Genomic DNA, 25,377 nt, shown 5'->3' with positions numbered 1-25,377 from the left:
AAGAAAGGAAACAAAAAAGGGATGGAAAGCAAACAAGAAGTAAAAGATAAAAAGGAACAGAAGGGAAATAAATAAGGAAAAGGAAACAGAGAATGAAGAAATATTTTTTTTAAGAAAAAGGTAAGGAAAGGACAACATAAAGAAAAGGAGAAATGAAAAAAAAGACAGGAAAAAACAAGAGAGATGGGAAAGGAAGAACCAGGAAAGAAGAAATGAAAAAAAAAATGAAATGAAACAGAAAAATCTGGAAAGGAAACAAGAAAAGGGAAAGGAAGGGAAGGGAAAAACAGAAAAGGTTAAAGATAGAACAAGTAAAGGAAACAAATAAGAAAGGAAAGTAGAAGAAGAGGAATGTGAGAGAACGGAGCCCATAAAGGGACATGTGGATGGAAAAATATATTTCAAACATTATATTGTGTTCGCCCGCAAAACTTTGAACACAAACGTTTCTCAGGTGAAGGACGCAAGAGCATCTTTCCTCCCATCTCATATTTCTTTCCTTCTCCGTAGGAGATGAATGAGAAGAGAAACGGGAAAGGATGGAAAAGAAAAGAAAAAAAAGAAAGGAAGTGATAAAAAGAAAGAGAGAGAAAAGGGAAGTGTTCTAAAGAACATTCGCGTGAACTGAGATGAGATGTAGAACATACTAGATGTATGCACTGGATTTGGCATGTCTTTTTATACTGCATACTATGTTTTACAGTGTTAGCTATTTTAATGCACACTAGAGACTACTGTTTGTAGTGCACACTTGACTGTAGTACATACATGTTTTGTGAGAGAATGTGGCCGGAGCAGTGCAGATAAAGCAGAGTTCAGTTCATCAGGGAACGGATCTATTACCTGTGCAGGTTTGCAGGGAGCTACTGCTGGATGTGGTGATGTTCTTCTTCACTGGAGCTTTACCTGGCTGGACAGGCACCCCGCAGCTCAGAGTGTAACTGTTCTCAGAGTCTAAATCACACACACACACACACACACACACACATTGAGAAAGCTTTTAAACAGATGTTCCAGGTGCTGCATGCACCTGAGTATTGTTTCGTAGTGTTGTATGTGTGTGTGAGTGGAGAGGGTTGGCTGTCAGGATGACAGAGTACTGGGAAGTCGTCTAGAGAGTCATTGGCCTGACTTCGGAGTATTTCTGTTGGCATGCGGCTACAGACCCCGAGTGAACAGGATTAAAAGAGGTTTTATACAGCTTTAGTGCTCACTGAGTGAACCCGAGGAGACCATTAACACACACATACAGAGAATCCAAGAGTCATAAACACACACACACACACACAAAAATAAATACTCAGATTTGCATTGATCTAATTTACAGATGAAATTTGGATTCATTCTAGTATACACTACTAGAACACATTTCTGACTAGTGCACACTTATTTATTGTAGTGCATACTAGATTTTATAAAGTGCACTTCTTTTAGTAGTACATCCACTGCATTGTTTCTTTAAGCATAATTCACTATATGTAATATTTATAATGCACACTATTGCAAATTGTGTCTGGTTTTCTCTTGTTTTAAGCGTAAAACTCACCATATATCAGTAGATTTATGCTTCAAAAAATGTTTTTAATAAATACTTTCTTAAGGATGTTCAGATTTGAATGCTAGTGCAAACTAGACTGTATATATGTTTTTTTTTTTAGATTGTAGTGCCACTCCACTCTACACCATTCTTTGTAAACCCTAGAAATGGTTGTACAGGAAACAGGAAACAGGAAACAGGAAAGAAGAGAAACAGGAAATGAAAGGAAAGGAAAGGAAACAGGAGAAGAGAGAACGAAAAGAAAATGAAAATAAACAGGAAAGGAAAGGAAAGGAATGGGCAGGAAAGAAAAGAAAAGAAAAGAAAAAAGGAAAGAAACAGGAAATTAAAAAAGGAAACAGGAAAGGAAAGGAAACAGGAAAAAGGAGAAGAGAGAACGAAAAGAAAAGGAAAAGAAATGGAAGGAATGGAAAGGAATGGACAGGAAAGGAAAGGAAAGGAAAAGAAACAGGAAATGAAAGGAAAGGAAACAGGAAAGGAGAAGAGAGAATGAAAAGAAAAGGAAAAGAAACAGAAAAGGAAAGGAAACAGGAAAAATGAGAAGAGAGAATGGAAAGGAAAGGAAACAAGAAAAAGGAGTAGAGAGCAAGGAAAATAAAGGATAAGGAAAGTAAAGTAAAGTAAAGGAATGAAAGAAAAAGAAGGAGAGAACAGAAAGAAAAGAAAAAGGAAAGGAAAGGAAAACACAAAAGAGAAAAGGAGTAAAAGGTACGAGGAGAGGAAAGGACAGAAAAAAGAGAAGAAAAAGAACAAGAGGAAATGGAAAACAAGGAAAGGACAGGAGAACAAAGAGGAAGGGAAACGAGAAAACATTGAAGAGGACAAAAGAATGAAAAAAGAGAAGCAAAAAACTTAAATGAATAGAAAGAAAGGAAACAAGAAAAGGATGGAGAGCAAACAAGAAGTAAAAGATAAAAAGGAACAGAAGGGATAGAAATAAGGAAAATTAATCTTTTTTTAAGAAAAAGGTAAGGAAAGGACAACATAAAGAAAAGGAGAAAATGATAAATGAAAGAAAAGAAAACCGAAAACAAAAAAAAGAGAGGATTTTTTAGAATTGTAGTGAGTGAGAATGTGGCCCTTGTGTAAGAGCTGTGCGAAATGGACCAGGGTTTAGTGAATCAAGGCTTGTCTGAAAGTTACTTCTGGGTGTTAGTATGTTTATGCACATTCCTCTAAGCCTCCGATGATCCTTCCTAGCACAAAATGTGTCAGAGACAAGTTTTGGGCGTCTAACTCCTTAATACCTTTACCAAAGCAGTCCATGGAGATGAAAGATGTACTTATGAAATATCGCCGCAGCGTTCTTTACTAGTCACTTTCTCACAGAAAGTCAGAAATTACATTCATCAGGCCAATTGTACATATCTTTCCCTTTATGGTTTGTTTGGATAAGGCAATGCTAGCATGTTCAACGTCTTTACAACCGTATTAATAGGACTGTGAGTTATAATTCTCATGCACTTCCTCATCTCTGGCCAGTTTTTCCTCATTCCATCAGCCTCTTCATCATCAAGGTTCTTGATTTGCTTTAAACATGCTGTGATGTAAGGTTTGAACCTCTAGAGGGCAGCAGAGGGCAAAGACGGTTCGCGCCAATAACCATAAACGGAGTGCTGCTTGATCGAAACAAATATTTTCCTTTCAGATGTATGAGAAAGTGAGCAGATTTAGAGTTTACAATGTGCCTTACTTTATGTCAAACTGCAGCGAATGTATCCGAACAACACAGAATAACATGTAGTTCCACAGAAATCCCAACAAGTAAGGTCACTAACCTGCCAGGAAAAGGGCGTTTGATGGACAGGACAGGGAACACACCTCTCCTCCACCTGTCTTGGTGCAGCTGAGCTGAGCGCGAGGTGCCGGCTTCCCATTCGGGAGGCATTTTACCGCCTCTGAGTGACAAGAGAGGTGTGGTTACCATGGAAACGACAAGCATTATGGGATATTTCAGGACGGGGAACGAAACAAGGACTTACCGACACAGTCTTTCTTGTTCCAGTGGAGCTTTTGTCCAGGTGGACAAACACACTCGTAACTGCCTGGTGTGTTCACGCAGCCATATTCACAGCTCCCGTTATTAATGCTGCACTCGTCAATATCTGTCACGCACAGATTGTCCATCAAAATGCAGATATTTTTTTTTTTAAACCATTGGCTGGTATTGAGACTGTGAACTCACCGCCACAGTGTGTGAAGCCATAGAGACTGTAACCTTTGTGACACACACACTCAAAGCTTCCCGGGTAGTTGATGCAGATGTGGTCACACGTCCTCTCAAAGGAGCACTCGTCAATATCTGCAGAGGACAAAAACACACATTTACACACACAACACCATCAAAGCAAATCACTTGTGTTTATTAATTTCCTGGCTTGCAGTAAAAATGACCCCACAATAGTGATTTCACCAGAGACTGTGTTTCCTAAAAGACAAAAAACGGCAAACTATTCGCTCTTGTTTACATTGGTGCCGTGACCCGGATGAGAGTGGGGGGGTTAGTTCTCATGTTTACACTTTATTTTAATCACTGTCACCGTCCCACAGGTGGGACGCCTGGTGCTCTTTTTTTGATCGCCTTTTCTTCATATCATATATTTAAGTAATTATCACAAATTAGGTATCATTTGAAAGCTTACAAACTCAAAATTCATCCTGTGAAAACCGTTTTGAAATCGGACATTGTGTTGCCATGGAAACGTTACTCTAAATTATTCTAGTGGGCTCCTCCCCTAGTGGGCGCTGTCATGTTTCATATTACAACAATTATTTTAACTACTTTATATTCAAAATCTTTTCCAATCTTGACAAAACGCATATTGTCGGAAAGGTCTGAGTCTCAAGGGTCCATATTTGGTGACTGTTTTGTGATGGAAGTAATATTTGGACAGAAATTTACAGGAAAATGCATCAAAACAACAATAAATGGAATTTGAATGACACCCGGTGGCTATTTTTGGTACAGCACCCTAAACAAAATCTCATGGGGACTTCAATTTTTGTGATATCAACTTCAAATTTGGAACACAAATTGGTTAGACATATGGCTTTGATTTTATAGTAATTTTAGAGTAAATTCTTTTTTGTAAAATATATATTTTATATGAAATAAAAAATATTTAGTACAGTATTTTTCATTTACAGTAAATTTAAACTTCCATAACTATTTCATACTTTCATATTTTGAATTGCTTTCACTTCTGCAGAATGTCGTCTTTAAAACGAGACCAAACTTTTGTCTATATTCCAAAGCATTCTTGAATTACAGCCCTTTAAGTTTGGATAGTGCATTTTCATGTGTATTCTAAAAAGGGGGGTGACAGTTAAAGGGTTAAGGGGTCCTAAATGTAAACTAAATGTACTTACTACAGGGTTAGGGTTAGGATTAGGGTGTGGTTTGGGGGGTAACACTTTATTTTACAGTGTCATTGTTACACAATGTTACTTGTAAACCAAACTAAACCCGAACCCTATAGTAAGTACATATAGTTACTTAAAGGGTTAGTTCACCCAAAAATTCTGTCATTAATTCCTTACCTTCATGTCGTTCGACACCCGTAAGACCTCCGTTCATCATTCATTTTAGTTGAAATCCGATGGCTCAGAAAGGCCTCCATTGGCACAATGCACTTTACACTCTCAAGACCCATAAAAGATACTAAAGACGTCGTTACAAAGTCCATCTCACTACAGTGGTTCTACAATAACGACTAAATAACGACTTGTATAGTGATGACCGATTTCAAAACACTGCATCATGAAGCTTCGAAGCGTTATGAATCAGTGAGTCGAATCATGATTCGGATCGCGTGTCAAACCGCCAAACTGCTGAAATCACGTGACTTCCAAACCGCTGAATCGACTCACTGATTCATAACCCTTCGAAGCTTCATGATGCCGTGTTTTGAAAGCGGTCATCACTATATGTCGTTATTTAGGGTTTTTTTTGCGCAAAAAACTATTCTTGTCGCTTCATAAAGTTATTTTTGAATAACGTACGTACCGACTAGGACATGAAAAGTTCAGTAGATTATTTGCTCTAAATGAATGGTTAATGTCATGGTGTAATGAACAGAAGCTGCTCTTTGTAAATAATTGGAATCTGTTTTGGGAGCGACCTAGGCTCTTCCGTCCTGATGGCCTTCACCCCAGCAGAATCGGAGCGGCTCTTCTGTCGGACAACATCTCCAGAGCGCTGCACACCATCATATGACTAGTAAGTCAAAGTCCAAATAACAGTATTTGCTGTCCTAACTTAATTGACATAAGTACCAATGTAGAACATTATATAGAAACTGTGTCTGAACATAACTGTGTAGAACATTATATAGAAACTGTGTCTATTCCTCGTTTAGTGAGGTCAAACATTACATCTACTGTAAGATCTAGGAAAAATCTAATTGTGATTAAACCAGAAAATCTCAATATTAGTGAACAAAACCAATTTTGTACTAACTTAATTGACATAAGTACCAATGTAGAACATTATATAGAAACTGTGTCTATTCCTCGTTTAGTGAGGTCAAACATTAAATCTACTGTAGGATCTAGGAAAAATCTAATTGTGATTAAACCAGAAAATCTCAATATTAGTGAACAAAAACAATTTCTAAAACTAGGTCTTCTAAACATTAGATCGCTCACACCTAAGGCGGTTATTGTAAATGAAATGGTCACAGATAATAGTTTCGATGTACTTTGCCTTACTGAAACCTGGCTTAAGCCAAATGATTATTTCGGTCTAAATGAGTCTACTCCGCCAGGATACTGTTATAAGCATGAGCCCCGTCTGATTGGTCGTGGCGGCGGTGTTGCAACAATATATAGAGATATTCTTAATGTTACCCAGAAAACAGGTCACAGGTTTAATTCATTTGAAGTACTAGTGCTAAATGTCACGCTATTAGATGTAAGAAAGAAATCTGTATTATCTCTAGCCTTAGCTACTGTATATAGACCTCCAGGGCCCTATGCTGCTTTCCTAAAAGAGTTTGCAGACTTTCTCTCAGATCTATTGGTCAACGTCGATAAAGCATTAATTGTTGGAGATTTTAACATACACGTAGATAACACAAATGACGCGTTAGGGGCTGCGTTTACAGATCTATTAAATTCCTTTGGGGTCAAGCAAAACGTCACTGGTCCCACTCATCGTCTTAATCACACACTAGATTTAATTATATCACATGCAACCAACCCAACCGATATAGATATTATACCACAAAGTGATGATGTCACTGACCATTACATGGTAACTTGCATACTGCGTACTGCTGAAATCTGTCATGTTGCGCCACGTTATCGACCAGGCAGAACAATCCTTCCAACGACTATAGATAGATTCTCAAATACCTTACCTGATCTGGCTCAGCTGCTAAGTGAACCCAAACAAACAGATGAACTAGAGGAAATGACTAGCAGTATGAGCACCATTTTCTCTAGTACATTAGAAATTGTAGCACCAATTAGATTAAAAAAGGTTAGAGAGAAAACTAAAGCACCATGGTACAACAGTGCTACAAATGTTATCAAGAGAGAAACTCGTAACTTAGAGCGTAAATGGAAACATACTAATTTAGAGGTCTTTAGAATCGCATGGAAAGAAAGTATGTCACGTTATAAAAAGGCCCTAAAAGCAGCCAGGGCTGAGCATCTCCGCAAACTAATAGAAAATAACCAAAATAACCCAAGGTTTTTATTTAACACTGTGGCTAGACTAACAAATAAACAAGCATCGCCTGAACAAAATATTCCGTTACAGTTTAGTAGTAATGATTTTATGAACTTCTTCGCTGACAAAATAGAAAGCATCAGAAACAAAATTGTAAATGTACAATCATTAATGATGTCTTATGATTCAACCGCAATTATCGCCCCTCAAGAACTACTACACCGCTTTACAACCATAGGACAGGAAGAGCTAAATAAACTTATCATTGCATCTAAACCAACAACATGTTTATTAGATCCAATACCCACTAAACTACTGAAAGAGTTGTTACCTGTAGTGGAAGAGCCTCTTCTCAATATTATTAACTCGTCTTTATCTTTAGGTCATGTTCCAAGAATATTCAAGTTGGCAGTCATAAAGCCTCTCATTAAGAAGCCACAATTAGATCATAATAACCTAGCAAATTACAGACCAATATCAAATCTTCCATTCATGTCTAAAATACTAGAAAAAGTTGTGTCCGCTCAATTGTGCTCTTTCTTGCAAGAAAATGATATCTATGAAAAATTTCAATCAGGATTCAGGCAGCATCATAGCACAGAAACTGCACTCGTTAAAATCACAAATGATTTACTTCTAGCTTCTGACCAAGGCTGTATCTCAATACTAGTTCTACTTGATCTTAGTGCTGCGTTCGATACTATAGATCATAAAATACTATTAGATCGACTTCAAAATTACACTGGTGTTCAGGGACAGGCATTAAACTGGTTTAGATCGTATTTATCAGACCGCTACCATTTTGTCTGTCTAAATGGGGAAAAATCAAAGATAACATCAGTAGACTATGGGGTGCCGCAAGGATCCGTGCTAGGCCCTCTGCTATTCTCAATATATATGCTGCCACTTGGTAATATTATAAGAAAACATGGAATTAATTTCCACTGTTATGCTGATGACACTCAATTATATATTTCATCACGACCAGCTGAAAACGCTAAATTATCTAAACTGACAGCGTGTGTTGATGATATTAAACACTGGATGACGTGTAATTTTCTGCTATTAAATTCAGATAAAACGGAGGTGTTACTTATTGGTCCAAAAAATTGCCCACAAAACCTCTCACAATACAACTTTAACTTGGAAGGATGTCCTGTCGCTTTATCCACTACAGTAAGAGACCTGGGTGTTATATTAGACCGCAACTTATCTTTCGAAAGTCATATTTCATATGTTACAAAAACGGCATTTTTCCACCTTAGAAACATTGCCAAGCTACGTAACATGCTATCTATTTCTGATGCAGAAAAGTTAGTTCATGCATTCATGACCTCGAGACTAGATTACTGTAATGCTTTATTAGCTGGTTGTCCTGCATCATCGATAAACAAACTGCAGTTAGTCCAAAACGCAGCTGCTAGAGTGCTTACTAGGTCAAGAAAATATGATCATATAACACCAATTTTATCATCCCTACACTGGTTACCTATTAAGTTCCGTATCAATTACAAAGTATTGCTACTAACCTATAAAGCCCTAAATGGGTTAGCTCCAGTGTATTTAACTGATCTTTTATCGCCCTACAATCCATCGCGCTCTTTAAGATCACTAAACTCGAGGCTTCTGGTCATTCCTAGGATATCTAAGTCCACTAAAGGAGGGAGGGCTTTTTCACATTTAGCTCCTAAACTCTGGAATAGTCTTCCGGATATTGTTCGAGGTTCAGACACGCTGTCCCAGTTTAAAACTAGATTAAAGACGCATCTCTTTAGCCAAGCATTCACATTATAATTAAGTTTTATACTACAGTTAAATCGCACCAACAGCATTAATATTCTGAACAGCAGCTATGCTAATTATTTCCCATCTGCTTTTCTGTTGTTATCTCGGGACACTAGTCCCGAGGTAACTAGTTCGTCAGCTCCAGTTTGTATCCAGCCTCTGATGGAGACTTCAGATGCCCCGACACCTGTGATGAGACGACTCGACGCCTGTGAAGAGACGACTCAACGCCAGCGTTGTTATGGCCTAAAATAATACATGATTGATTAACTTATCCTAACATTTTTTCTTTAACATTCTCTTTTCTAACATTTTTCAATGTACATTTATGAAATGCACTTTCTGTGAAGCTGCTTTGAAACAATGTGTATTGTGAAAAGCGCTATACAAATAAATTTGAATTATTGTAGAACCACTGTAGTGAGATGGACTTTGTAACGACGTCTTTAGTACCTTTTAAGGGTCTTGAGAGTGAACCGTGCATTGTGCCAATGGAGGCCTTTCAGAGCCATCAGATTTCAACTAAAATATCTTCATTTGTGTTCCGAAGATGAACGGAGGTCTTACGGGTGTCGAACGACATGAGGGTAAGTAATTAATGACAGAATTTTTATTTTTGGGTGAACTAACCCTCTAATATTCCTCAGTAGGGCTGGGTAAAAAATATTGATTTCTCGATTTTAATCTATTCTCACTTTTACAAAACAATATCGATTCTTAAATCCCAAGAATCGATTAGTCATCCTGTTTTCAGTTAATGGATGAAATAAACATTGTAGCAGGCCTCCTATCCAATAAATTGCAATCATCTTTGTGCTTTATTACTATTGATATGAAACAAAGTCTCAGATTTAAAATTGCGTCTATTTTTTTACGGAATTCAAAAACATAAACCACTGTGGCGCAAGATCGCTCTGCCTCAGCTCAAGAGAACCGGCAGCGCAGAGCAAACATTAACTGATCTTCTCATTCGCTTTAATACCAGTAACAGCGTGAAATAAACAGGAATGAGCTTCTGAAAGTGTGTTAAAAGATACAGGACAACTTACCGAAATCCATATCAAGTCATATAGAATAGCTCGAGTGTTTCAACCGCAGAAAGACATAAGTAAAATGGCTTGTAAACAATGTCATGTATCGTCACATTTACCTCAGAAAAACCATATCCAGTGTCCATAAACTCATTAGTCAGCTAGAAAAATTAACTCTAGAGAGGAGCATTTTGCTAATTATATGCACCACATTACATAGGATATTCATTATCATTTTTAATGTTCTTCAATATTTAATGCATGTATGTATCAATAAATCTGGCAAGTTTTTATGACAGCCACCATTTAAACGTTTGTATTTAAAAAAAATAATTGGAGTGGAATTATGATTATGTAATTGTAAAGTTAATATTATAACTTTATTATTATTTTTAAAAAAACATAATTTAGTGTCATTTAAGTGTTTGTATACAAATCAGTCAATTTTTACCTTCAATATTAGTAGGCTAATGTAGTATCAACTGACTCCCATAGTTTACAACATTAGTTCAGAAATTAGTTTTCCTTGAGAACATTTTCCATGTATTATACCTGATACATATCCAAAATAATCGATATTGAATTGAATCTAAACTAATCGAAAATCGAATCGAATCGAATGGGAAAATTTGTGTCAATACCCAGCCCTATTACTCAGTAGTTAAATGTATAATTACATTGTAACAAAGACACCTTATAAAAATAAAGTGTAACCGTTTGGGGTTAGTTGCATGTAAATATGCACAATTTATAGTAATAATTACTATAGTAACTATTTGTAACGTGTAGCAAGGACACTGTAAAAGTTTTTCAAAGCCACAATCGCAACCAGTGTAATTAAATTACAATGTTTTCTACTTTACTACTTTATAGGTTTTAAGGATGTTTGTTAAAATTTCAAACCGTAAAAAGCACATTTTGTGTTACAGACATGTGTGATGCCTCATACTTTTCTAAGCGATTATTCTTTTATCATCTAAAAATAGGTGGCAGAGATACCATAGAGAGAGAGATCCATGTCATATAGCGCCATGGCAGTCAAAATATGCTTAAGTCAAAGGTGGGGTATAGGCAATTTCGGAGAGGCTAGCAATAGCAAGCTAGCTTTGAAAGAATAAGATCCCACCACTTCCCTTCAGAGCGTCTCCAAGGCCACCTTCAAAACACATGAAGGCAAACAGAGCAGAGTCTGCAAAGCGTCACGAGAGACGACGTTAAATTACCTCATGTCTCAATGCACATAATATTACAATAATAAGGAACGTAAGCAACTTACAGAGCTCTAGTTGTTCAACCTGACAGCTGCAGATTCATTTCGCCGTTGATAGTGTTTACATAGAAACTAGGGATGCACCGATATTATTTTTTGGGGCCGATACGGATACCGATTTTAACAAACAATTATTGTCCGATATCGATACCGATATTTGTCACTTGCCTTCTTATTTGACATTTTGTCATTTAAAATAGAGTGTTTTTAAAGTAAAAAAAAAAACCCTAATCATTACATTAATTTATAGCCTACTAGCTAGTTTATTGCTGCATTATCAAATAATTTCTAATGAACATACACTGGATCCTTTTAACATTCAGCAGGCCATATATATATACACACACAAAAGAAAATATGAAATAAACAGTGCTTTTTAAGTAGGTTTAATGTTAAATAACATTGCATATTTTTCACTGTATAAATTAAATGCATATATTATTATTACATTGAGACATAGCTCTTCTGTACAACATTTATCCTGTCACAATTACTTTGTTAAACTGAACTTTTATTTTGGTTTGTTAAACTGAACTTCTATTTTGACGGGTTGCTGTGTGCTTCGGGTTCCTGTGTATGTGTGTTTTGATCATATGACGATAGATTTTGTCGAATAAAACAGTAAAATGCCCATGAAGTGACTGGAGATGCATTCATGTCTCATATTGAGGTGGCAGAGGCTGAAAAACACAGCGAGTTTCAGTGTGTGTGTGTGTGTGTGAGAGAAAGAGGTACGTTAACGTTAGGCTAAATGAAGCCGGGCGTCTCCATTTATTCACAGAGACAGAGAAACATGCAGGAATCATATTTAAAAAGTCTTTTCGCGGCTTAATATTCACAGACATATCGCGATTGATTTAAGTGACTGACCAACGTTTTATTTATTCATCAAAACATTCCGTGCCATTCCGCGTTATGCAGTAAATTCCGTTTTTATGACTGGATTCTGTCTGCGTTGCCCGCATCGCGGAAATTAATCCTTATTAAAGTTTAGTCAAGAGTAGTGAGCGATTTATTTTTTTGTTTGTTGGTCTTTTGTTGTTTGATAATCATTAAAACACAGACAACAGCGCAGCAGGAATATTACATATAATCTTGGATTATGCAGCAGACACACAGCTCAGTGCCTTCACGCAGTTCATTAATAAACCATCGGTTTGTTATATCGGCCTTTCTCATGATATAGCCGATATGCCGATGGCATATTGATAAAAAAATCGGACGATAAATATCGGCGGCCGATACATCGGTGCAAACGCATAAATCCGAGTGTGAGGATGTGAACAGCTCTGGATAAAACGACACGAGTTCCATCTCTAAATTATGGTTAAGATATGGCGTAAGCTGGTTGTTTTTTGGTTCAGGAGGAACTGTAAAAGGCTGCTGTTGTTTGTTTGCGGTTCTCTGTGACTGACGCCTGTCTATAACTCTGCATAGCCTCCTGAAATGCGCTGTTGACATGAGATGCGGTATGGAAATGTTGACAGGCAGGTTAGGACGTCATATCGATTGAACGAACATTTTTCCAAGATATAATTACATGTTTTCATATTTATACCACTTCTATTATTGATTGCTATCAGGATATGAAGAGTGTTTCAACCAGTATAACAAAAAGTGTATAATTGTTACATCCACTCTGCCACACGCATAGACTAGACTGGCAGCTATTTTCCCCTGATTGATTTTTTTGGCATGAAGGGAATAGAAAAGAAAAGAATTGAAAACTAAACATGTACCAATATAAATATAGTTGGGATAATATACAAAGAGACAAGAAATGACAGAAAGACTGATAGATCATCTTAGCACAGCTGGCACATCCACAACATTGCGCTTCCCCAACACACCCCTCAATAAAAACACACATACACACACCACGCACTGATTAGCCAGGAATAGGGTGGTGTGGTGTTTTGGTTTAGCTTAATAAAATAATTTCTGTTTGTACTCCCACACGTGCTCCGACATGCTTGTAGGAATCCGCCACCATTCACCTCCAGTAAACTCAACTAAACACACACACACCTCATACGACGCAGAAGGCTTGCCAGCATCTCAACCAAACAGTGCATGAGGTGCTTTTGATGAAGAGGTATGGGACGGTGTGTGTGTAGACAGCTTCTCTATCCGCATCTCGCCCAATGTATCAATGGCTTTAAAATAGTTCACCCCAAAGTTGATGGTGATGGTGAACGCACGGTGAGTGTTCCACGTTTTAGCAAATTGTGGCCACATACTAATTCATTCCCTCATAAGAACTAATTATTACAACGTGACCCTGATTTAGTAAAACGAGGGAACAAATTCTTAATTATTGGCCGCGATATATATTTTTCCTGCATTTCATGAGCACCCAGGGCTCCATACCCATGTACATCTAAATTGTTAATTTGTATATCCACCCAGAAAGTATGTACCCAACAAGCAATTTTGCATTTAAAAGAGAATAGCCGTCCAAACACAGCCCTGGCGTCTAGGCTAAAACAAGGCAAAATTTGGGCTATCAGTGAAAATGTAGCCATAGCCCAAGAATAGACTAGTCATCTAGAACATGAACATGTCAAAGAATGAAACCAAACACCTTATCACTGTTGATTTATGATTTATAAATTGATTTATGATGATGGAATATCCAACATCTCACAAGTAATTTTGGCAAAACGACATGCAAACAGTTATTTTGGCTAGAAGTGGGTCTTTCACAGCCGGAATAGATCCTGTCTATAGTTAACCGAGGCGGTGAAATGACAGCTATTGCTTGCTGGTTACTGTGAAAAGTGACTCACCTTGACAGGTGCGCTCGTTGGTCAGGAGTTTGTGTCCTTTCTGACAGCTGCACTCGAAACTGCCCACCGTGTTCCGGCAGAAATGATCACAACCTCCATTATTCTCCAAGCATTCATCAATGTCTGCAGAGAAGAGAGACAGAGATGATGATGATAATGGTGAAAAACACTGATACGGGGATGTAAAACCAGTACAACTATTCTCATAAACAGCTTATTGGATACATAAACAGTTTTCCTAAACAGGCAGCCATATACACAGCTCCACAACATCATCTTAAATATATCAGCCAACCCTGGCACGCAGTCCACAAACCCAATAAAAGCTAATCCCGTCAACAAATGTGTAGGAAACTGTGTATGTGTGGAGTTTGGGGTTTCCTCTGCAGTTATTTCAGTAGCTGTAGCAAACACGCACTGGCTCAGGTTTGCACTAATATTAACTGAACTGAGGTGGGACAGAAAGTTTCCACTAAGCTTGAGACCACAGATACACATGCTACCTGAACACGGGACGATGCTTTTGAGAAACGCACCCCAGATTAATAAATATGATTCTAAATCTAAGACTTTTGGATCCCACTGTACGTAATAGTTTAACACTTGATATGTGTTAAATGATATGAATATCACTAAAATTATATTATAAATGTTCGAAACATTTTGAATGCATCTCATTCTAAAGCTAGAATGAGAAATGGGCCATGTGAAGCCTAAACAGCGTTTAGCTCACCCAAAATCGTGTCACTCCAAGCCCGTAAGACTTTTGTTCATCTTCGGTACACAAATGAAGATCTTTTTGATGAAGTCGGAGATATTTCGGTCCCTCCGATGACAGCTACACAACTGACACTTCGACGCTTAAAAAAGTTAATAAAGGGATCGTAAAACTAATTTTCTGAAGAGACACACTCGCTGTATATGATGAACAGATTTAATTTTGATTTTTATTCACATTTAAACATTTATTAGAGGACATAAACAGAAGCTCAACCGAACCAGTCTGACGTGTGAGAATGAACATCATTGGTTCTTGCTGAATCTCAAACGTGCTGCGTAACACGAGAATGAACCTCATTGGTTCTTGCTGAAGCTCAAACATGATGCGTAACACGGGAATGAACCTCATTGGTTCTTGCTGAAGCTCAAACATGATGCGTAACATGGGAATGAACCTAATTGGTTCTTGCTGAAGCTCAAACATGATGCGTAACACGGGAATGAACCTCATTGGTTCTTACTGAAGCTCAAACATGATGCGTAACACGGGAATGAACCTCATTGGTTCTTACTGAAGCTCAAACATGATGCGTAACACGGGAATGAACCTCATTGGTTCTTGCTGAAGCTCAAACATGATGCGTAACACGGGAATGAACCTCATTGGTTCTTGCAGAAGCTCAAACAAGATGCGTAACACGAGAATGAACCTCATTGGTTCTTGCTGAAGCTCAAACGTGCTGCGTAACACGAGAATGAACCTCATTGGTTCTTGCTGAAGCTCAAACGTGATGCGAAACACGAGAATGAACCTCATTGGCTCTCACACGTCATACATGCTCAAGCTTCCGTTTACCACAACTGACGTGCGAGATGATGAATGTTTAAAGGTGTTCATCATATAAAGTGATCGCGTCTCTTCAGAAAATTTGGACTATGCTCAATTCATAAGGATTAGTTTTACAATCTCTTTATGAACTTTTTGAAGCGTCAAAGTGTTAGTTGCGTAGCTGTCAATGGAGGGACAGAAAGCTCTCAGATCTCTTCAAAAAGATCTTCATTTGTGTTCCAAAGATGAATGAAAGTCTTACGGGTTTGGAACGACATGAGGGTGAGTAATTAATGACAGAATTTTCATTTTTGTGTGAACTATCCCTTTAACAGAGACCATTTCCAAACTGGAGCTGTGAAACCGGCTGGATTTTAAAATACACATAATCTTACCCATCTCACCCCATCTGAATCATTCATTTCTACTGCTCTTTTCCTCCAAAATAGAGAATAAAGAGAACGAGAACAAACAGATAATAGAATAAGCTCTCTAGAAGTTTGTCTCTTTTGACTGATGTGCTAAATAATATTAATACAATCCACTTTTCTCGTCTCAATTTGTGTGTTTTAACATCAAACCAGAGTTCAGCGGTTCAGATGTCGGCATATCCTGTCGGATAAAAGCAAGTGTGAGCCTGTGCCGTGAGGTCAGTCGGTCTCCGTGACCTAAAGGAAGTGCTTTATCATCTCTTGACAGTTTATTTCCTGTCTACCTGTCAGATATGCGTTCAGGTCAAGATGCCCTAAACCGCACATTACGAGGATGCCCATCAAATGAATATATCATTATCATTGAAAAGACGCTGTCTAGGAGCTGGTGTACCCAGCTTGATAAGCAATATAGCATCACGCTGATTCATTAAGAGAATAAAAACTAATTCTAGTGCAAATGACATAATGGAATGTTTAACAGTGATTTAGCATTCACACTTCCCTAAAACACACTCTCACACACATGCCCTTTTTTCCAATGGCTCCTTAGCGCAGGCAGGGGGCTAATGATATTCCACATAATGAAGTTTAATGGGACTAAATAAGCTTTGAGTTTAAGCAAACATTAGACATTTTTCACATCTGTAAATGATAAACAACTGCAGGGGCGAAGACTGAGAAGCCGAGAGGACTCATCGGCATCGATTTTCGATCGGAAACGAGGAGAGTAAACACTCACGCAGCAGTCAGAAACGTGCTTATAAAACAAGTGCTACGCTAACTTGATCTGATTAGAACGAAAGAAGGAAAGAAAGAAAGCAAGCTTGCAAGAAGAATGTGGAATCCCCATGAGCTCTGGAGCGAAGGTCTGTACTCAGGGATGTGTGTAGCCTTACCAAATATTTAGAGAAAAAAAGCAATTAAAATTAATACATTTGTGGAAACATGAACCTCTACAAATAAGTCAGGACAGAGTTTTCAACAAAAGGAGCGCTTTTGCAGATCGTTTTCAGGCAGCTCACCTCAGGCTAGCTAATCTCTGAGAAATGCGCCGTTGAGCGCGCCAGTGTATTTTTTGGAGATTTAAATGGCCTGTTTTATTTGCTTTGTTCATAAAGGGATTTTGCCATGTAATAACACAGGCGCTGCTTGTCCAGAGCCGCCAGGAAAAACCAGCGTGATTTCGCCCCGACACTAAAACTGTTCGGAGCGCGCGGGGGTCCATCGGGGCTGGTGTCATCCGAGGTGATGCCGCCTGGCTGCTATTGTGCAGATTACTGGGCTCTGTGCGTATTAATACAAATAGAGCTCAGTGTCCTGACAGAGAAGAGAAAGAGAAATGGAGAAAACAGGCCTGCTGTATGACCCTTATCAGGTCTTTTCACAGTGCTGATTGGTGTCCTGAGGACAGGTGAGCTTGCTGAAAACGGTCCCCAGTTGCATTAACATAGCCCCTAGTTAAAGGGGCTATATGCAACTTTTTCCCCAAAATAAATGTAACAATAGCCTTTTTATTTTACCATTTATGACTCAAACATCTCCTGATGAGCATACTGACACCTTGTCCGCTCACAGTGGGTGCACCTATAAGCCTGTATCCTATTTTTCCTATTTTCTGTCGGGTCGGATTTTTCCCGCGCTGTCTGCGGATGTGACGTCACCACCGCTGCGAGAGCGAGCAGAAAATAAGAGCAGTTCTGGTTTTTGGCCACAGGTGTCAGTCGCGAGTTTAAATTTCAGAAAAACGCATATAGCCCCTTTAAGACTGTGTCTGATCAGCTAGCAATTAGTAAGGGCTAATCAGTCTTACTTTTCAGATTCAAATTAGACCATTCTATCTTTAACTGCTGACATAAAAAGACTAAATAGATGGCTCTCACATCTAATTTTGCTCAAGTATCACCTGCTTTGGCAGGAAGAGATCATCTGACTAATCAAAGCAACCCATCACAGATCATAATATTAGACCAGCATCTTTGCAAAAAATTCTTTGCTGAAAAATTGTGAAAAATGTGCCTAGATTTTCAGCAATCCAAAATTCAAAGACCTAACTCAGAAAAACAAAGTAGAATATATAGTTAAAGTGCCTCAAACACAACTGAATACCTTTTAAATTTAAATTCTGCTTGCCTGGAAAACTCTGAGAAATCAAGTTATTAATTTCCTAATCCTATTCATTTAAATAAACTAGGGCTGTCAAAAGATTAATCGCGATTAATCGCATCCAAAATAAAAGTTTGTGTTTACATAATATATGTGTGTGTGTACTCTGTTAATTATTATTTATATATAAATACACACACATTCATGTATATATTTAAGAAATATTTGCATGTATATACTGTATATACATTTATATAATATATAAATATAAATGTTTTATATGTTAAAATAATATTTTTTTCTTAAATATATACATCCTTGTGTGTGTATTTATATATAAATAATAATTAACAGAGTACATACACATATATTATGTAAACACAAACTTTTATTTTGGATGCGATTAATCGTGATTAATCTTTTGACAGCCCTAAAATAAAATAAACAAAATTCTTGTTCATTTATTAGTTTACATTTTCTTATTATTATACTTATTTATATTATTAATATTATTGTATTAATACTATTCATTATTATTATTGTTGATGTTGTTCTTCTTATTATTAGTATTATTACATAATATATTATTATTATGTAATATAGTGTTCCTGAATTCATATTTTAATTCATTAATTTGTCACTGGTTCAAATTAGTATGCATTATTCGAAAGCAAAAATATATAAATCTACTTTAGAAATAATGACTTCATTCCATATCTGAAAAGAGTGAAACCCTTTTGATAAACATGTGTGTGTGTATCGATCTTGTGTATATCGGTGTACACCGATCAGGCATAACATAATAACCACCTTCCTAATATTGTGTTGGTCCCCCCGTTTGCTGCCAAAACAGCCCTGAGGCATAGACTCCACTAGACCCCTGAAGGTGTGCTGTGGTATCTGACACCAAGATGTTAGCAGCAGATCCTTTAAGTCCTGTAAGTTGCAAGGTGGGGCCTCCACGGATCAGACTTGTTTGTTCAGCACATCCCACAGATGGTCGGTTGGATAGAGATCTGGGGAATTTGGAGGTCAAGTCAACACCTCAAACTCATTGCTGTGCTCCTCAAACCATTCCTGAACCATTTTTGCTTTGTGTCAGGCGCATTATCTGCTGAAAGAGCCACAGCCACCCGGGAATACTGTTATCATGAAAGGGTGTACATGGTCTGCAACAATGCTTAGGTAGGTGGTATGTGTCAAAGTAACATCCACATGGATGGCAGGACCCAAGGTTTCCCAGCAGAACATTGCCCGAAGCATCACTGCCTCCGCCGGCTTGCCTTCTTCCCATAGTGCATCCTGATGCCATGTGTTCCCCAGGTAAGTGACGCATACGCACCCGGCCATCCACGTGATGTAAAAGAAAATGTGATTCATCAGACCAGGCCAACTTCTTCCATTGCTCAGTGGTTCAGTTCTGATGCTCACGTGCCACTGTTGGCGCTTTCGGCGGTGGACAGGGGTCAGCATGGGCACTCTGACTGGTCTGCGGCTATGCAGCCCTATACGCAACAAACTGTGATGCACTGTGTATTCTGACACCTTTCTATCAGAATCAGCATTAACTTCTTGAGAAATTTGAGCTACAGCAGCTCGTCTGTTTGATCAGACCACACGGGCCAGCCTTCGCTCCCCACGTGCATCAATGAGCCGCCCATGACCCTGTCGCCGGTTCACCACTGCTCCTTTCTTGGCCGACTTTTGATAGATCCTGACCACTGCAGACCGGGAACACCCCACAAGAGCTGCAGTTTTGGAGATGCTCTGACCCAGTCGTCTAGCCATCACAATTTGGCCCTTGTCAAACTAGCTCAAATCCTTACGCTTGCCCAGTTTTCCTGCTTCTAAGACATCAACTTTGAGGACGAAATGTTCACTTGCTGCCTAATATATCCCACCCACTAACAGGAGCCGTGATGAAGAGATAATCAGTGTTATTAACTTCATCTGTCAGTGTCATAATGTTATGCCTGATCTCTGTGTGTGTATATATATATATATTATAATGAAAGATTTAGTCAAGACCAGACAGACCAGCATGGTTATTGCTAGTCCATCAGCTATACTAGCACTAGAACAGCAGTAACCAGCCTGATGAGAAATGCTAAACTCTCCTTTCAAGCTATTTCAGTCTCAAACACACAAGTATGCAGGCCAGCGGAGACGTGCCTGGGGTACCATCAGCCGGACCGAGGAAACATACACACAGATATGAGCACACGCACACAAGACTAACTGTTCATTCCCATAATTCATTTCCCCCCGATGACACCGTACACACACACCTTCTAATCAAACATCTGGAAACTTTTCGCAGTCATTTCAATCACTCTCTCTATCCTCCCTCGCTCTCTATCTTCCCGCGTGCGATTGAGCGAGCGTCTGTCAGCGTGCCGGCCGGGCTTTCCCGTCTGTCATCGCGGACGAAGGGCCTTTTATCAAATTCAGGCATTTAAACATGCCCTAAATAGTTTATATTGAAATGATTATGTTACAGAGGCAAGATGGGGCAGCTCCCTGTGAGACCACTCACTGAGGAGGGGAAAGAAAGAAAGTGTGAGAGAACTAAAGCGAAGGCGACAGTTAACTCGTAGTAGACATTTATACACACCCACATACACTTATTATAGCGGCGTGATCTCAATGTGATGCAGTTTTTTGTTTAGTCTGTGGTATAAGCGCAGAGTCGCCTGGGTTATTACATAAGTGGCACTTGTGTCTTTTTTGTTATGTGCAACATTTACATCCCAATTACATATGAGGGCAGAACACCTATCATTATTGCGCTTTCATCTGTGCTTGCCTCCATGGACTTTAATCTAACCCATTTAGTATCAGATAAATAGTGTGTTAAGATGTAACATTAAAGGGATAGTTCACCAAAACATGAAAATTCTGTCATTTACTCACCCTCAAGTTGTTCCAAATCTGTATGAATCTGAACACAAAAGAAGCTATTATGAAGAATGCTGGTAATCAAACAGTTGATGGATCCCTATTTTTTTTTCATACTATGGAAGTCAATGGGGACCAGAAACGGTTTTGTTACCTATATTCTTTAAAATATCTATAATATCAGGTTTGGAACAACTTGAAGGTGAGTAAATTATGACAGAATTGTTATTTTTGGGTGAACTATCCCTTTAAGTCATTTGCTTTATATTATCATTATATCTCTGGAGAGCACAAATATTTCACAGATATGGAAATCGATGGGAATATTGTGCGATGCATGATTCTATATTTCTGTATAAAGTATTATTCCTGTATACCTTTAGGAAACATACATAATAATACAATTAAATAATAATAAAATAAATTTACTTAACATTTCATTTTTTTTTAAATATACATAAAAAAATGAAATAAAATATTATCTTATAATAAAAAAGAATGCAGTGAAGGAGCCCAGTATAAAATGAGATGCTCACTACTGAGCTATTGACCCTGTTAGGGGTGTGTCCTATACCTCCAGCCAATCAGCTTTAAGTCAGAGGCGTCAGACCATCAACTCGTACGCTGGTACCGATGATCAAAAGAAGCTCTATAAACACTGCTTACTTGCACTTGCTCCCTAACTGAACAGAGACGTCTAGAGTGTCAGATCTAGCGTTCGCAGCTCGAGTCTAATGTAACATCCTTGTTCTTATTTACTAAAGAGCTTGATTACATGCTATTTTTACAGAGTTCACTAACAGGCAGTAATAAGTGGTCACTGGCACAGCACACCTGTGATAATTGACCCAAAAGTATGTGTGTGAGTGCATGAGTGTGCGCTTGATAAATGGCGTGTCAGTGAGCAGATCTAAGGGATCGTGCTGGATTTATGAAGGCAGACCCTCAGGCGGGCCTAATTATTTGGGCGGGTCACAACCAAACCAGACCAACATCCATCTTACAGTACGAACACAGAAATACACAAAACACCTCACGCTAACACAATACACCCCTTTAAATCCATCCTAATAAAGGCCAGATTTACTAAACAGGGCAAATTAGCATGAGAGCGCAATTCCAAAAAAGCACCAATGGGAGTGGAAGGTTATGTGTATGATCTACTGACAACGCACAACTTAAAGAACACAGACGCGGTCGGATCATTTCCATCATGACCAACACAATCTACCAGTTTAAAGGGTTAGTTCACCCAAAAATGAAAATTCTGTCATTAATTACTTAGCTTCATGTCATTCGACACCCGTAAGACCTCCGTTGATCTTCGGAACACAAATGAAGATATTTTAGTTGAAATCTGATGGCTCTGAAAGGCCTCCATTGGCACAATGCACGGTTCACTCTCAAGACCCTTAAAAGGTACTAAAGACGTTGTTACAAAGTCCATCTCACTACAGTGGTTCTACAATAACTTTATGAATCGGCGAGAATAGTTTTTGTGCGCAAAAAAACCCTAAATAACGACTTATATAGTGATGACGATTTCAAAACACGGAATCATGAAGCTTCGAAGCGTTATGAATCAGTGAGTCGAATCAGCGGTTTGGATCGCCAAATTTCAGCAGTTTGGCGGTTTGACACGCAATCCGAATCATGATTCGACTCACTGATTCATAACGCTTCGAAGCTTCATGAGGCCGTGTTTTGAAATCGTCATCACTATATAAGTCGTTATTTAGGGTTTTTTTGCGCACAAAAACTATTCTCGCCGATTCATAAAGTTATTATAGAACCACTGTAGTGAGATGGACTTTGTAACGACGTCTTTAGTAACTTTTAAGGGTCTTGAGAGTGAACCGTGCATTGTGCCAATGGAGGCCTTTCAGAGCCATCAGATTTCAACTAAAATATCTTCATTTGTGTTCCGAAGATCTACAGAGGTCTTACGGGTGTCGAACGACATGAAGGTAAGTAATTAATGACAGAATTTTTGGGTGAACTAACCCTTTAAGACATGCTTTTTTGGGTAGTAAAAAAGTAAAATCACCTTACATGATTCATTTAAATACTCTCTAATAAATGTTGTGCTTGAAAGGGAAACTCCTACAAATGCATATGCAATAAGATCAGCCGCAAAATTAACCCTGTCCACTAGCGTGACAAGCCAGTCCCAGATCAAGATGTTGGGTCTGGGAACTCACCATTGGCAGGGCTCAATCCGAGGGGTGGGATAAACGGTTGTCTTTCAAATTCCCTCTGCACGCAATAGGCTAGCGCTACAACCAAACAGAGCAACGAAGAAGGTGAAGCGGAGCTAGTTGATAGATTAAACTTTCGCCGTATCCGGTCGGCAAAACTCAATCTTCCTTTTTTAAGAATGACTTCAGTGCCATTCTTCGTTCTTTTCTCACAGAAAAGCTAAACTCCAAGTCTTCCAGAGTCGCGGCCAAAGCCAATTGGAAAGACCAATGTTTGCCAGCTTCTTTGTTTACGAGTAGCACGCGGAACCGCCGTAACTCTGCCGTCATTGTCAAGCCTGCCCACCGACTCTATACACGATGTGATTGGCCTAACCAGAGTTTGGTTTTTCCAGCTTGCAAGCCAACGGAGAGTTGCTAGACTACCCTGACTGCAAATTACATTTGCTGCCGCTAGGGTACATCTAGATTTCTAGGCTACCTGTCCACGCCTTTTCAGCGCTAGTTTTTCACTGCGTGTCTTTATTAAATCCGTTTGCGCTGGCACTGGCTGTTTGTAAATCTGGCCCTTTGTTGTATGTTGACAAAATTTCTCATTCGAAAAAAAGCTTAAACCAGCTTAAAATGGTTTGCTAGTCTTACCTGATCTCCCAAATGGTTTCAGCCACTTATCAGCTGGTCAGGCCGCCCAGCTAAAACGGGTAAAGACAAGCTTGTCCATGTTGGGACACCATCATAAACCATTTTATAAACATGCAAACCAGCTCAGGCAAGTTTCAGCAGGGGTATTAACATTTCTACTGTAAAGTATTGATGACTCATCTTGCACTTAGGGGTGTATGCAAATTTTTGTCCAATCAAATGCTTGCTTTCAGTAGCAGATCATGCTCTCGGCTGTGATGCAAACCAAAGCCACCTGGTTATTTATTACAAACGACAACAAAAGCCCTTCAATATGTCCCGTCTGAACTTCCTGTTTCAAAAAAAGAAGAAGAAAGGTCTTTAGAGGTCTTGTAACCTCAGGATGGCGCTCTGCCTGTGTGTTTATACGTGTGTGTGGTTTTGTATGACAGCCTCACTAATCAAACAGTGGTCGGTTTTGTGGAGGCGTCTTGCTGTACGCCGCAGTTGGGGCTGTTTTACACACGTACGTGCCACATTCTCTTCCTCCTTGAAGAAACGGTCACATGACCACGCCTCATCAGTATGGCAACCTCCCAAAAGCATAAGACACATTCTAGTGGAGTGAGCCACAGGTGCCCATTCACACACTCGTTCGTCAAATTAAGGTAGAACAGGAAGCGATTCATCTCAAAGTGTGCAGGTCTCCGGGACAGTAGCATGGTCAGTGAGTTCTTGAGTGTGTTTGTTTAGAGAGAACCCACCATCCTCCCGTGCCAAGATCGCTACGCATCAGTTTTACTTTGAAACCCCTGGTCATTGACGTCAAAGCTGGAATTTCGGAAGGAGAAATGCTTCGCAGCCAAAGCAACAACAACACGGCCATCACCGACCCATTCCACACGGCAGGACAAACGGACGTAAAGCCAGTTGGTCTTGGCTTGGGATCAACACACCCCCACACATCCGCCCGATACCTGACCATTTTCAGCAAAAGAATCCATCTAATAACGTGTCTCCAATTTAATCCGAGCCTTGCAGTGTAAATACAGGAAATCTCAAATTGCTCCCTGACATTCAGAAGCGCACTGAGGGAGGAGATCAGGACATGCTCCTTGCAACTTTAAACAAGTCGAACAAACAACACGCATCTACACTGACCTTTGCAGGTCTTGCCGTCGGGTTGAAGGGTGAAGCCCACCGGACAGCTGCAGCGCACCCCGGTGGCCGTGTCCTTGCAGGTGCGATCGCAACCTCCGTTGTTCACCGCACAGGTCTCTGGGTAAATAAACACACAGGATGGGACAGACAGAGGAAGTAAGGGAGCATAAACACAATTAGAAATCAATTTTCAACAGTTCATAGACATGTTGACTAAGAACTAAGTGAGGGTGTGCAGTTGTTTTGACCGCAACTATTTTTTGGGAAAGGTGCATGTAAATAAGGGATGCAGTTGGTAGTTTATAA

General features: G+C 39.0%; 1 protein-coding gene across 5 annotated transcripts in view; it reads right to left on the bottom strand.

The window, feature by feature from the left end:
• Positions 1-25,377, bottom strand: part of scube1 (signal peptide, CUB domain, EGF-like 1) — a 120,257-nt gene that overhangs the window by 19,839 nt on the left and 75,041 nt on the right. For all 5 annotated transcript variants that reach the window (XR_013816590.1, XM_079818014.1, XM_079818013.1 and 2 more), the window contains 6 exons: positions 25,072-25,188; positions 14,108-14,230; positions 3,744-3,860; positions 3,541-3,663; positions 3,337-3,456; positions 844-954 (listed from right to left, as the gene is read on the bottom strand). Coding sequence is in view for 4 of the 5 variants with exons in the window: in XM_079818014.1 (XP_079674140.1) it covers positions 844-954; positions 3,337-3,456; positions 3,541-3,663; positions 3,744-3,860; positions 14,108-14,230; positions 25,072-25,188 (711 nt within the window). In the remaining variant the exon portion in view is untranslated. The remainder of the gene's footprint in view (positions 1-843; positions 955-3,336; positions 3,457-3,540; positions 3,664-3,743; positions 3,861-14,107; positions 14,231-25,071; positions 25,189-25,377) is intronic.

The sequence above is a fragment of the Gobio gobio genome, assembly GCF_949357685.1.
Source record: "Gobio gobio genome assembly, chromosome: 5".
Lineage (NCBI taxonomy): Eukaryota > Metazoa > Chordata > Actinopteri > Cypriniformes > Gobionidae > Gobio > Gobio gobio.
The sequence above is the reverse complement of the archived record's forward strand: the minus strand, read 5'-3'. Positions and strand labels throughout refer to the sequence as shown.